General features: G+C 49.6%; 1 protein-coding gene across 1 annotated transcript in view; it reads left to right on the top strand.

Moving 5' to 3' along the window:
* Nucleotides 1-14,713, top strand: part of TRAF2 (TNF receptor-associated factor 2) — a 20,334-nt gene extending 5,621 nt beyond the window's left edge. Inside the window, exons 4-9 of the mRNA XM_009890269.1 lie at nt 6,060-6,131; nt 7,862-7,936; nt 8,620-8,940; nt 9,862-10,039; nt 13,578-13,726; nt 14,495-14,713. Coding sequence (XP_009888571.1) covers nt 6,060-6,131; nt 7,862-7,936; nt 8,620-8,940; nt 9,862-10,039; nt 13,578-13,726; nt 14,495-14,713 — 1,014 coding nt within the window. The remainder of the gene's footprint in view (nt 1-6,059; nt 6,132-7,861; nt 7,937-8,619; nt 8,941-9,861; nt 10,040-13,577; nt 13,727-14,494) is intronic.

The following is a 14,713-nucleotide window of genomic DNA, read 5'->3' as shown; positions in this document are numbered from 1 at the left end:
GCTCCAGTGTTATCAGCAGTTTGCCCCAGGACCAGATCACTTTCTTGTGGGAGGATCCCTGACTTGCACGTGCAGATGACCAAAAAGGACCTCCTGCTTTGGCAAAAGGGTTCTGACACACCTTTACTTTCCAGAGCCATAGCTGAGGTCCCCAAACAAAACCTGGCCTCCCTTACAGTCTCTGAAGTAGAATTTATGTAGCTAGCTGCCCAGACACGAGACAGTTTCCTGTCCAAGCCCGTGGTGGGAGGTAAGCCACGGGGAGTGCCGGAGAGCGTGTGTGGGAGGGAGTTGGAAAGCCCCAGCGGTAGAGGGTCTGCTCTTAACTTCTAAAAACAGCTCAGCCTTCTTGTGGTGGCCCACCTAATTAACAGTTTTGGCATCTGCCCCTTGGAAAATGAAAGGCTGTAAGTCATGAGCTTTGAAGCTGAAGTGAGCGCTGTGTGTCCCTTTTTAAGCTGTGATGAAACCACTCAGTGTGAACACAGCTTTGGAGGTTGTGTGGCAGCACTTCACACCTAGGGAGATGTTCCTTGGGCTCCAGGTATCCATCAGGAGCCAAAGCTATGAACACGCACCCTTGGGAAACAGGTAAAGAGGCACTTCCAACGGTCTGACAACTTAGAGAGATCAGGTTTGAAATCAAGCCGCTCACCACAGGCTCAACTTCTCCAACACATGAAAGATACCCATCCCAGTTGTGATTTTTATCTCATCTCCCCTTTTCTGGGTGCCAGTGGTGTTCTCCACCTCATGCTGTAAGACCCTTCTGTTCACAGCATGCACCTCCACGCTGCCTGCGAGGCAAAGGAGTCGACCATGCCCCTGCCCACCATCTGCAGCTCGCAGAGCTTGACCAGTATCAACATCGCCCTTTCTAATGTGAAGGTCGGGCAGAGCACTGAGAGGCTGTCCCTTTTGATCAGAGTGATTAAGGTGAAGCTTTGTGTGCTGGTGAAAGTGCTGCTGGAAGGGAGGGATATCTCCCCAGGGTTGTTGTCCATAGACCTGGTTGGCACAGGCAGTGTGCTTAGAGCACAGCCGTCAACGCTGCAGCATCTCCTGCAGCTAACCACAGCGGTCGGCTGTCAGAACTAACTATTGGAGGTGAATCCAGATCAATGTTAAGAACGTGCTGGTGCCTGGCATCATTAGTGTGATGGTGTGATTGGTGTTTGCTCCCCAGTGACAGGTTGTTCTCGAGCAGTGACCTCATTAGCTATGAACAGCACATCTTGGGCATTTTTCACGTGACTGTGACCGTAACTGTTAATTGTAGCCTGGAAGACCTGCAGAGTTGTCTCTGATCAGATGTTCCCAATTGCTTTGAACCTCCCTTACATGTCAACCAGCTGTTTACGGACACTCAATGTAGCCCAATGCCATAATTTTTTATTTCTTTGGCAAGCGGATTTAGTCATTGTGTTTTGCAATGCAGCTAGCCATGTCTGAGGCAAAGGACAGTGGTGCACGGGCTTCAGCTAGCTGTGGGGCAGGTCAGCTTAGACTCAGGCTTATCTAAAATGCTCTGGGGGTCCATTTCAGACTAGAGTCTCCCTAGGAAAACCCTTCCTCTGGGATGATGGAGGGATTTGGGAAAAAACATCCTGGAGTGTCCCACTGCCTCGGGCTCGTGTAATTCAAAGCAACCAAGGAAAGGCAGAGTCCTAGGAAATGGTAGAAAACCTGCTACTGCCTTCAGATGTTTCTTGTACCTTCAACCTTCTTCAAAACCTGCTCTTGCTTTCACATCTGTCATCAATGCAAGAAATGCTGCCTTGGTGTCCCTCTACCAATAAATCCCAAATCAAATGTCTATCTAACCAACCCTAAAAGCCAATGAACAAAAGCATAGAAAGCTGACAGCAAAGGTTACTCTCCTGGTTCTGAAAAGAGGCATGAGTGAGGCCCCCCGGGAACCCCTGACATCTCTTCTTCCAATTTTTGGCCTCAACTCAGATGGACGCTGTGGCATTGGACAGCAGAGCAAAGGCGGTGCTGGTTTCCTGTGCCATTGCTGCCGTATGTGTGCCCAACCAAAGCCACAAGCAGTTACTGATGGGAACTTAATCTTTGGTTTTGACACTTCTTTGAGGTTTAATTATTTGTAATGGCAAGTGAACTTGCTTGGATCTCTGTCACTAGCGTGTCCCAGCAAAGGGAGCAGTTTGTGTCTGGCACCAGGTGATGTGGTGGTCTCGGAAAGCTTGCATTCCCAGTTGGCACTGTGAATTACAGACTGGGTTCCTGCATTTAACCCTGTCTTGCTGAGCTCCATGCAGTAGCACAAGGACCATGTGTGTGGTAGCCCACCCTGCCTGCGTGGGGAAAGCTTTGAGCAGGCGTGGCTTAAAAACAGCTTTAGGACTCTCCTGATGAGGAGGAGATGCAGCACAGAAGGGCAGGTTGACTTCAGAGGAGCAGGAACATCCCAAAGTACCTGCGTTGTGTGGCACGTTCCCATCTCGGAGGCTCTGGACCCCCTGGGGACTGGGCAAAGGTGCACAAAGCAACTCGTGCTTCTTCGTGCATGGGATTCAGTTTCCCTTGAAACGTATGGAGGCATCTCTTTTACACTGGAGACACATTTTCAGTGTTCTTTCTACAATTCTGTGGGCCCACCCATTTTCTTATAGCCAGGCTAAGATGCCAAAGGAGCCATGTGCTGGAGATGGCAATGCCAGAGCCTTGACAGTGCCCCACTGTGCCCTGTGCCTCTTCGGCTGGCTTTTCTCTGCCATCCTGGTAATTTTTCTTCCTTTTCATTGCTCCCTTCCTGCTGCCAAGCCTTTCAGATTTGTCTGTGCTTATGTTACCGTGCTCGGGGGGGACTAACAGACTAATTTCCAAAGATGGGCCTGCAGGAGAGCGTTTGCAGAAGAGCTGTGGTGTGCAGCTCGCACCAAGCCGGTTGTGCTGCGCCTCATCTCTCTGCCAAGCCTGCCCTTTGGGTAACCTTCCTGCGGGGCTCTGGCAGAGGCAGCTCGCAGCAGCTCTTTCAAAGCCTGCTTTCCTCAGCCGGCCGCCTTGCCTCGTAGCTGGCGGAGGAGCGTTGTGTCACGCTGATGGATTTCCCAATGCGGCTGCAAGACCTCCATAAAAACGGACTTGTGCTGATATGGCAGGTTCTGAGCAGGGCAGCTGGGGAGCAGGTACACCTCCTGCTCCGCCACCACGATATGGGGATAACAGTGTTCAGCAGTAGCCTCTTCTGCAGATCAAGCGAAGTTTAGCAGAGTTGAGAGGCGAAACAGCAATTGGATTAAACTGCAGTTTTCCCTTTTGTCTTATGCAGGCATAGCAGAGCAGCTCATCCTGGCGTCCCTTAGGAAACGATCGTTGTGTCCTGCAGGGATCAGCTGCTGTTATTAAATCCCGCTTTTTCCCTGCGTGCGCTTTTCTGCAGGGCTGCGTTGAAACGTGCTGCCCTTGCTGTCCCAGAGCGGCCGGGAAGGGAACTGCTCGTTCCCGCTGGTTGAGCATGAGGGGTGATCCTGGCCGTGCCCTGGGAGAAACCTCAACTGCAAATACTGCAAATCGCTTTTCTACTTTCCTGATACTGAGGTAGGAGAGTTACAGCATGCGCATAGGCATCTCCGTGCACCAGCAGGCCTACAGCCAAGGGGAGGAGGGCTCAGCACCTCCGTTGCAGCCTGTTGGGTGCTGGAGGCCGCAGTGGTAACCCAGGAGTACCCTGGTCCTTCTGAAGGCGGCGGTGGTGTCTGATTTTCTGGTCCCCCAGGTGGGCTCCCAAAGAATCGCCTGTTCTGATGGTGGTGTGTGATGTACAGGCTGCTGCTGGGTTGTCTCGCTGTTTATTTGTAGGGAGTGAAATTGATGTGCGGATCAATTGGTGGTTTTAGTTTTAACTGAGTGGGAAGAGCATGGTGTAGCTGTGCAGGCTGTTATCTCTGCCCAGTTTGATCTTCCTACTCGTGGATGCTGCAGGCCTGTGGCTTGGTTTACAGCTGGTGGGTGAGGAGCCAACGCTGAGGGAACCGGAGCGTGGCCCTGAAGGTCTGAGCCAGACCATTGTGTTCCAGCCCCTTCTGTTGCCGTCTCCTCTCTCTGACCCCCATCTAACTTGATTTTCACGACAGGCTCACTCTAGGAGAGTGACTCTCCCCTTACCTAGCCCTCTTCACGGTGATGGCTTTCCCAAGTTGCCTAAAACGTTCATGGCAAATGCCTGAATGTCAGAGATGCTCGTCCCTGCTGCAGAAGCTCATGGATATGGGTTTGGGAAAGCTGTAAACAGGAGGATTGCCCCATTCCTGGTGGAGTGGAGTGTGGCAGATCAGGCTGGAATGCCAACCCCTGCTCTTCTGCTTCTGGTTGGGGTGGATTTCTTGCAGCGGCAATACCATCCATCTCTGTTTAGAGACCTGTGTAGAGGGGGAGGGAACAGGGGATTCCAGAAGAGCCTGAAACTGTTTACACAAAACTCTTTGTCTAGAGGTTTGGAGCTGTGCTGGTTAAAGCCAATGCTTCTGGGCGTCTCAGTTTGTGTGGACCAGTTGTACTTTGAGCTTAGCTGTGCGAGGCTGGTTTCCCTTCTCGTGCTGCAGGCTGGGCCCACTTTGTAGGGCTGCCTGCGTGTTGGGTGTTATAGCGTGGTGTACTGTGGAGTTGGGATGGAAGATAAATGTTGGGAGGTGTGGAGTGCAGAGGGGGTGGTAGTTTCATGCCTAGCACATTGGCATGGGAGAACGTAAGTTTTAAATACTCCCTTTTTAAATAGTTGTCTCTACAGTGAAGTTTCCTTCCTTCAGCCAGACCGTCTGTTCTTATGCCAGCATTTTGTGGGTCATGGGGAAGATGCTATCTGGTGTTTCTAGAACATGAGAGCAGTAGGTGGGTAGAAGAAAGGGTTCAGCCCCTCTGAGCGAGTGGGTTGAAGGAAGGTGCTCTGTCTCCGCCGCCACCTCTGTGGGCAGCACTGCCCAGCTGAACCACACAGGCTGGCCCGTCGCTTTTCCAGGGACAGTACAGCAAGGCTTTGAGTCTGATTACTCATTTAAAGTATAAAAAGGAGAGAGTAACTAAGAAGCCAAAGTTGAGCCGCTAATGGGTTTCACTTTCCAGTTTCTGATGTGGTGACAGTATTTAAGTTTGCGCGTTTCCCCCCTCAGATAGTAATTTGTTTTAATAAAGAATAAATGTGACCAAGTTCTCAAAGCATCTGCTTTCAGATGAATACTTTACAAATGCTTCAGGGTTTTTTTACCCTGTTACTGCCATGGCACGATACTTCAGTGCACTTCCCTTTCCATCTGAATTTTGAACTGCATATTCATGGCATTTCCAATACCTGGTTTCAACTGGTTGATGTGTAAAGAGAGGATTTCAGGAGTGCAAAGATGACGCAGAAGGCAGAGGCACATTCTTGCATTCCCAATTCAGCCAGTATCACTGGACCTAGTGTCTGCTGAGGACAGAGTATCACATTGCCCTGATCATTTGTTCAGCTCCTCCGGCTGCTAAACAAACTCTTGTGTGCTCTTGCTGCAGGGGTGGGTGCTATGCCGGGGCAATGAAATTAAACAGTTTTAAAATCTTTTTCTTTCTGGTTGAAAAATGGTTTTCTGATTCAAATGTGAAGATACCATCAGATGGCTCAGCCCAGCGTGTGATGAGTAGGCTATGGGTTCATACTTCAGCTGACTGATAACCATTACAGTGGAAAAATTACACAAATTATCTTGCTGAGAGACTGGCTTACTTCACTCAACCTGCCTGAATGTGTATTTTCCTGGCAGGGCCATAAATGGAGCTTCCGCTTGATTATCTTCTCCATCAAAGCAGTAATCTCATTTTTTTAAAAAAATTATCATAGCACCTTTTAAATTGAGGCTGAGGTTACATAGGCACCCAAAATTCTGGTAGCCTGGGGATCACACAAATGAGTCAGCATGACCAAGATTTGAGTATAGGTTGGAAGATACAGTACTCTTCTGTAATAAAGTGTAGAACTATCCCTGTTGAATTGTACTCATCATATAACCTCATTGGAGCTTTTATTTAGAGCACCAAATATTCTCCCGTTGATTCTTTTACAGGCTCATGACGAAGTCTGCCCTGAGTTTCCGCTGACTTGCGAAGGCTGTGGGAAGAAGATTCCAAGGGAGAAGGTGACTGTTGGTGAACCGTGCGCCTCAGTGGCGGTTGGGGTCCTGATGGACTGACACCAGCATTCTTGGAACAGGGAGGAAAACCAAAGTCTTTTAGAAAGTGGAGTGGGGAAGACAATTAAGTGGCAGCCGTTAGTACAGACGTGACCTTTCCATAAGGGTCAAAACACTGGTAGGGTGCAAGTGAACGTGACTCATTGGCACTTCTGTTTTTGTGTTCGTGTTGCCGACACCACCTCCCTTTTAGTAGGGTGTTTGGGTGTAGAGCCTCCATGGGAAAAGCACGCCCGTGGGTTTAAAGGGTACTTATGTCCTGTGTAAAGCAACTATATCAACCACTGCTGCAATTACAGAAAGGGAGTCCATCTCCAGCTAAATTAATTTATTTCTAATTAACCATGTAATGGAATCCATGTCTATAGGGCCTCCATGCTGCTGGGGAAAGCTTGAAAGTCTGAACGCCAAAGTTTTGGGAAACATCTTCAAAAAGCACGTTCATCTGAAACTGTCCTGTCTGCTGCGGGCAAATAGTTTTAGTAGCACTGTTGCAAAAGGCCCCTGTAGCAGGACAGGGGGACAGAAGCATCAAAAAGATGAGCAAAGAGTTCTTCAGAATGGGCAGGGTGATGAAGGACTTCATGCTGGGATCTTGGGATATAGACCTGCTTGTCTACAGGCTGAAGCTGGAGCCCAGCAGAGACTAGGCTTGTAGGATTCCCATAGGTGATCTATCCTTTGTTTAAATATTAACCCCTGCTTTTTTATGTCTCTCTAAACTTTTGTTGATCAGTTGCAGCCATTGTAACTCTGCGTAACGTGACTCATTAAGCAAGCCAGATGGATCTAGGAGCATTTAAAAAAGTGGTTTAAAACCAGTTTTAATCAACATCTGTCATAGCAGATGTAGGTGTTAAATGTGGAATATGGTGGTTGTTGAGAACAGACCACTGATATCTGATGATGCGAGGTATATCAAAAACAAGATGATACTGTGCCAGTGCTTCTTAGCATTTATCATGCACTGTGTGGGAACCCAAGCGAGTCATCTTGGCGGCTGGGTGGTTAGTGGCACTTCTCTGTAGAAATATCCATCATTGGCCTTGGTTCTTCATGGCAGCTGCCAGATGAGAAGTGGCTGAGGTGCAGTGTCATTCGGCACCGCAGCGAGGGGATGCTGCACCCAGCAGAGCATCCTCCCTTGCACAGGCGGACCTGCAGGAACTGCTTAAATACTCAGGCAGGACCACCGGGAAGCTTTTTGTTTTCGGATTTGTAATGCTTAGCTGGAATTTAAAATACCAAGCTGTGGCACGTCCCAACCAGGGTTACACAAAGTGCACAGAATTAAAGGGCTCGCTGTTTTGTAGGGTTGTTCCTCATGCCTCCCTTCCTCCGCTCTCAGTGAAGCTTGCTGCTCAGCATCCATAACATGTACCTGTGCTGGTTGCTTTTTCTTTCTTGCATATGCATGTGAGAAGAGAGACCTCCTAGCCATCAAGAGAATGAGAAATAAAACTTCCTTCTCGAGGTGTCAGTGCTATATTTATATTAAAGTGAAAGTCATGCCTAATGGTAAGCAGTGCCCAGGTTTAACCACGCACTTTGGCAGCTGGTGATGAGCCATGGCTTGGGCATTCTTGACATCGTCTTCAGTTTAACAGACATCAGCGAGACAGAAAGGGAGCTACTGGGAACACATAAGATCTAACATTGCCTGCCTTCCTTTCTAGTTTCGGGACCATGTGAAGACTTGTGGCAGATCTAAAGTGCCTTGCAGATTTGACGTTGTCGGATGTGCTGAGGTGGTAAGGGCTTGTCTGTTGATGTTTATCTTGGGACTTGTTTTCAGTTCCAGTGTTGGAGGTAACCTGCAAACTGTTGTTGCCCAACCTGTTACAGATGTTTGCGTTCAGATACTTGGACAAAGTAGTGTTTCAAACCCTTTGCAAATGGAGCTTAGCATCATCTGCTGTCCAGAGTTTGGGCATCCAGGGAATGAACTTAATGTGGAAGGAAACTTCCTCTTCCTTGAGGAACACCCTGAGACTCTGGTGGTTATGCTGCTTTCAGCTGTAAGCACAGCTCCTGCTAGAGCTTGGGCCAGGCCGTATTTCTCCATGTGGCTTAGTTTTCCCAGCTCCTACTGGTGATGTTTGTATAAATCCCTCCTTGGGGGGATTAGGTGAGGCTTTGTCCTTTGGTGCTGTTTAGTACATCTGACAGAGCCCTTTTGGGAAGCAATGGAGGAAGACAGAGTAGAACAACGGAAACGTTAAGCATCTGCATTGTATGTCATTTGCAGCATTTCTGAAACAAATACCACCACCCCACTTGTCCCCAAAACAGTTTTTTTTAACCATCTTTCTTTGGTTTTTCTCCTTTATAATTTAAAGCTAACTTTGTGACTTCAAGAGGAGGAATTTGTTCTGTGGATGGTGACAGTGTAGACTGAGCTTGCTGAAAGGGGGATGTATTTCTCTTCATGTAGGTGGAAAATGAAAAGCTACCAGAACATGAAAGCAAGTGTTTGGCGGAGCATCTGTACATGCTACTGAGTTTTGTGCTCAGCCTCAAGGCTGGGTCTGGAGACCTGAAGCCCCTTCCTACCCTTTCCTCGTCGCAAAACAACTCGCCAGTACTGGCAGCAAACTCTCTGTGCTCAGAGTCGGAGCTCTCCAGGTCCCTGGAGCTCTTGGGAAGATGTGAGGCTCTTGAGAGGAAAACAGTGACCTTTGAGAACATTGTTTGCGTGCTTTACAGCCGGCAGCATCGACTAGACCAGGAGAAAATTGAAACACTGAGTAACAAGGTGTGTAACCACTGGCTTGGGCTTTCCAGCACTTTGAGCAGAGACTTTTTTTCAGTTTCCTTTCCATGTTATTAGCTAGCAAAGCTTCACCACCTAGTCCTGAAACTCCACAGATCTAAAATGTCATTTCTGCCTGTGCCCAACCCTCCCAAGCTTCCTGGAAAAGATGGGAATTAAACTGACATGCATAAAGTGTTGAGATCTCTGTTAGTAATCAAGTTACGCAGACACTGCGATGCTGTTCCTTAGTTACAATGAGAGACTGAGCACTCAGCATTTCCCTGGATCTCTCCGAATCCGTGGCGCTGCTCATCTTCCACATCTTTCAATAGGAGTGTAATCATTGATGCTGTGCAACAGCACTTTGTGCCAAACACGGTCTGGCGGTGTAAAGAAGCTGCCCAGAAGTATGCTCCAGTGTGGTCCCTGCTGAGCACTGCAGCTGGGAGTCACGTAGTTTGCAGTGTACCTGTGCGCTCTCAGCAAGGGAGATGCCAAAACTGGTGTGACCCGAGGTTAGCTAGCAGTGATTAACCCTCTGGAAACCTTGTTGGCTGGGTGTAGGTTCTTCTTTTTCTCAGTCTAGTTCTGTCACAACGCTGAGTTGATTTCTGCCCCCCCCTCACTTCTTGTGCTGCAACGTAACAGAGCTGCTTGTTGGGAGGATTTTTCCATTGGCTGTGGGAAAGTTTCCAGCTCAAGCACTGAGTTGTATCGATGTATAATGACAGGGTTCAAAAGGAACGTTCAGTGAATTGGCTTACGATGTTAAATTTCTCCCTCCTGTGACCTCTGTCAGTTCTGGAGAACGTCTCTCACTAAAGGGTCATCCTGAAGGGGATGCTGGTGTCTGCTGGCTTTCTCAGGTCTCACAGCAGTACGTGTTTCTAACCAGGCTGCACCGTGTGTCCCACTGAGCAGGTCCGGCAGCTGGAGAGGAGCATTGGGCTCAAAGATCTGGCCATGGCTGAGATGGAGGAAAAGATCCGCAACATGGAAGCTTCCACCTACGATGGTGTTTTCATCTGGAAGATAACCGAATTTGCCAGGAAGCGTCAGGAGGCAATAACAGGCCGTTCTCCTGCGATCTTCTCTCCAGGTTGTTGCCCATACATTTGCAAAATAGCAAAAGCCTTTTTTGTGTCTTGGCTGGGTGTGGGGTTTGTAGTGGTGTCCTTAGTAGGGGAGATGCTGGTCAGTCAGGTGTATTTCTGTTCTGTCCCCCTTTCCCCGTGGAGGCTGAACCACGTGTTGTTTTGTTGTTTTTGTTTTTTTTTTTTAGCATTGGGCTAAATGAAACTGCTGCTGAAAGAGGTGCTTTTTTGATTGCAGAAGACCTTTTTAATTTCTCATAATGGAGATTGTAAGCCTCTTAGCTCTGGAATAGCCCTGAATAACCCTTTAGTTAGAATCAAAATACTCGAAGACCGTAAAACCAGCAATAAAATAGTTAAGGAAGGGAGGAAATATATATTGGAGCCACAGAGATACATTTTAGTGCCTTAAACTGTGATGGTGCAAGAGAAAATCTCTAAATAAAGCCCAAACCATTCCTAGGGAAGTGCTTGAATATCTGTTAGAGGAAGGGGCTCTCCTTGCAGAACTGCCCCAGCCCAGCACTGTTCTTCCTGTTCTTAAAAAAAGACAGTCTCGGACAGTGAGCAGTAGGTTACGATCTAGCTTGTTTGCTTACAAAAGCACTTCCCAGGCTTGCTGCTGTAAGATCAAACCATCTCTTCACACAATTTTGCTGCTCGGTGGGGAGCTCACCTCACAACAAAATGGTTGAGGGAGGGGAGTTTGTGTTTGCCTGAGCAGGAATCACTTGGATCTGAGCGTGCTGGAGAGCTTTTTCACAATGCTCAAAGCTGCATGCCCAGAGCAGGTACCTTACGCCTGCTTCCTGGTGCTGTGAAAAAGCAGACTGTGGCTGGGCCACAAGGGTAAAAACAATTGAATTTTTAAAACTACTTTAAAATCTGTTTTCTGGATGAAAGCTGTTCTTTTTCTCTTGAAAAACTGAAAGAAAAAAAAAAAAAGGATTCCCCACCTTGAGGGAAACTAAACTGCTACTGAAACTGTGTGCATGCAATTAGCATTTCCTTTTAAAAGTCAGCAGCAGCCGTGGAAAACCCCTGCTCTCTGTCCCCTTTGGGAAGGGCAGCGCTTCCTTCCTTTTCCCAAAGCCGACAAATCTGCTTCAAATTTATTTTGTTTGACTTAGAGAGGAGCTTAAATCTTGCATCCTGTACATCCCCTGCACCCTGCTCGAGAGCTGCTTGACCCAAATGTCTTCAGGGGCTGTGCTTTGGAGGGAGGTGCTGGGCAGAGCTGAATCTCGTCCTCTGGCCATGGGCATCCTGGCTCACTGTGCCCCACTCAGGGGCTCCTCCAGCCCCTCCGTGGGCTGATGCTGCCGGGGGTCCTTGAGGGAGGGCCTGAGATTTGATTTTCTAGGTTGGAGAATAAAGGCAGCTGGTGGAGGGATCAGAGTCAGCTCAAGGGAGGGAAAGGGGTGAAACTTCTCCAAATGCAGGAGGCTTCCTTTGCCTTAACATCTGATCAGCTGTGCTCCTTCTGGAATGGCAGCTCATCGTTGCTGGTGCCTCCTCCTCCATGCTGCATGCTGGCCGGTCTCCACCGCCTGCCTGGCAGCAGCGGCAGGGCTCAGGGCTTTTGCAAAAAGTTTCATCAAAGCAAAAACTACTTGGTGGGCCAGCAGACTGTGTTTTGTCTTGCTGTCTGGTCTCTGCGATCTGCTCGTGAGCACCTTGTACATGGCTGGAGGAATTGGAAGGTGAGGGCTGCCTCTGCCTAATGCCGGGACTGCTTCTGGAAAAGGCAGGACTTTTTTTTTTTTTTTTTTTTTATCTTACAAGTGCAAAGTACAAGGGCTTGTTTCCTACAGTACTTGAGTGTGTCATTTACGAGAGACTCATTCCTGGTGCTGCTTTACCTGAGAAAATTAGGCTGAGAAACAAATGTTTCCTGTGGAGGCGGGTTTTTTTTTTTAATCTTAGAAAGTGAAGCAAATAGACCAGTGCTGTTCGGTCTGGGAAGGAGAGAGCTGAGAGGTCTAGGTTGTGAATGGGATGAAAATTCAAAAAGGGACATTAGTGTAATTGTTTGTTTTGCATTTAAACATAAAGGCGAGGAAATACGAAATGAAATTGGTATTAAAGAGAAGGAAGCAGAGTTACCACTCGCTTGCATTGTGGGAACACGACAACTGCTACAGAATTTTGGAAGGGGCAAAATCGGAGTTCCAAAAGGCAAATCCACGCAAGAAAGGTTCATCAGGGCTGTGACCCAGGACAGTCCGAAGTGAAGCTCTCACTGGAAAGCCACCCGCTGCTGGCCATCAGATGCCAGGGGTGGCTTGCTGGGCTCTTGCTTCCCTTCCGATGTGCTTTGCCTTTGCTCAGGCCGGTGGGAAGCAGGATGGCCAGTTCTCTGCTCTGAGCTGGCAGCGCGGTGCACAAGGTGTTGAGCACTCAGGCTGTCTGGTGCCTTTTGCTGGTTACTCCCACCGCTCTGGGGCCATCCTTCCTGCAGTTCCCCACCTGGTTTTACATTCACGGGGTCACAGGAGTGCTGAGAAGCCATGAATGGGCAGTGAGGATGTGCTGCTTGGACTAGCAGAGGGTGGCATCTGCCCTGATAGCCTTTGGGTGGAGAGGAAGGACTAGAGGAAACAAGTTGGGGAGTGCCAGGAGGGAAGCGAGAGACAAGGCTCTGATCTCTTGCTCCTTGCCCTGTGGAAGTGCACAGCAGCTAGTCTGCGGGTTCATAAAAGTGCACAGAGTCCTGCAGTAAAGTGCTGGCTCTGATCTCCTGCCCCGTGCCCTGAGGCCTCGCCAGACCTGAGGCATGTAACTGTCGCTGTGAGAGGGCAGTTTGCGACAGGTCCTCTTCCAAGACATGTTTCTCTGGCCCTGCGTGGGTCTGGTACCACAACGTGGGCATTCCCAGAATTGCTGGAGAAGGAGAGGGCCTGAGATCCCAGAGCCCATACCCAGCCATGCCCGTGCTGTGTGGAGGGGCTGGGATCCTAACGGCAGACTGAAGCTCACTTGCTTGAGCCTCTGCCCCCATCCGCGGCAGCCAGCTTACGAAGAGGGTGCAGCAAGTACTGGGAATGGTCTACCCTGAGACAGGTTGGGGTGGGGGATGGGGGGGGATCATTTTGTTCCTGCTTGTCAGTGTTGTTGCTGTGAACTGCAGCTCCTTTAGCAGTGGTGTGCAGCGCAGCTGGTGGGTCTGCGGAGGATGTGGGGGAAGTGCACAGCTCCTGGGCTTTAGCTTCAGGCTGTGCTCAGGGCCCTCATACCTGCGATGGCAGGTGGGGAGAGCCCGAGGGGCTGGCTGGTGCCCTGCTCTGTGCCACGGCGCTCTGTGTCTCAGCTAGACCAGGGGCTTGTGACTGCCTGTCTCCAGGCTGGTCTAAGGTGGCATCTGACTGTTATTTGTTCCTTGTGGCTTTCCAGAGCACCTCCGTGGTGCAGGTATTTTAAGACCCAGACCTAGTTTCTTCCAGGATCTGAATTTGAGAGTTCTCAGGAGTTCGAAGCAACCTGTCGGTGCCAGGCTTTGCTGGGGTTGGCACTCACTGTGTCTGTTCTGCATGTCTTTGATAGCTTTCTACACGAGCAAGTACGGCTACAAGATGTGTCTGCGCGTTTACCTGAATGGGGACGGCACAGGGCGTGGGACCCATCTGTCCTTGTTCTTTGTGGTGATGAAAGGACCCAATGACGCGCTTCTGCGATGGCCCTTCAACCAGAAGGTAGGTTTGGGACAAAGCCTGCTGTGCCCAGCAATGTGCCTCTCTGGTTTTGCACCTACTTAAGCTTCTAGGCGTCGTTGGTCTGGCCTACTTAGCAAGCAGAAGAAGAAGGAAAGACTTTGATATGTCACCGCCCTGGGGATTCCCCAGTCGTGCTGAAAGCACTGAGTGTGCTACAGGGCAGGGGCACGAGACCGCAGAGGCTGCGGCAGGAGAGCAGCAGCGGGTTTGGAAAGCGAGCGGAGCCTCTGCGTGAATTCAGGGTGAGGGAAGGTTGTTGTGGCCTCGGTACTTGGGGTGCAGCTGATGCTGACTCGACATCGGAAGCTCAGGTTGCCGTTCCTAGACATGGCAGGTTTGTGAAACACTTCAAGGCTGAGCAGGCAAAGTACTGATGCAGAGAGAAGGGACGCCTTTCTTCACAGGGGGACAGCATCTCTGTGACTTAATGAAATACCTGCCTGGGGTGTTGGTGTTGGGAGCAAACGCCGCGCCAGCCAGTTGTAGGTTTTCAGAGTCAGTCTGGCAGTCCTGTGCTGCCCCACTGAATTTTCCAGTGACAGGGCAGGATGTGGGAAGGTTTCTACAAAATGTCACCAAGATGATGTTCTCTGCTGACCCTACTTACAGGCATTTTTCAGATTTGTAGGCATGCGATGTGGCTGCGGTTGCATTGGTTTCACAGGCTTCCAGGGAGTAGGGTACCGGGCTGGGTTTCCACCTGCCTTTGATTCAGCCGCTATTGTATATTTTCATGTTTCCCCACAGGTAACCCTGATGCTTCTGGATCAGAACAACCGGGAGCACATCATCGATGCCTTCCGACCCGATGTGACCTCCTCCTCCTTCCAGCGACCCATCACGGAAATGAACATTGCCAGTGGCTGTCCGCTGTTCTGCCCCGTCTCCGTGATGGAAGCCAAGAACTCCTACGTGCGTGATGACGCCATCTTTATTAAAGCCATCGTTGATCTCACGGGCCTCTAA

This window comes from Charadrius vociferus, unplaced genomic scaffold (genome assembly GCF_000708025.1).
Source record: "Charadrius vociferus isolate BGI_N301 unplaced genomic scaffold, ASM70802v2 scaffold398, whole genome shotgun sequence".
Classification (NCBI taxonomy): Eukaryota; Metazoa; Chordata; class Aves; order Charadriiformes; family Charadriidae; genus Charadrius; species Charadrius vociferus.
The sequence above is the reverse complement of the archived record's forward strand: the minus strand, read 5'-3'. Positions and strand labels throughout refer to the sequence as shown.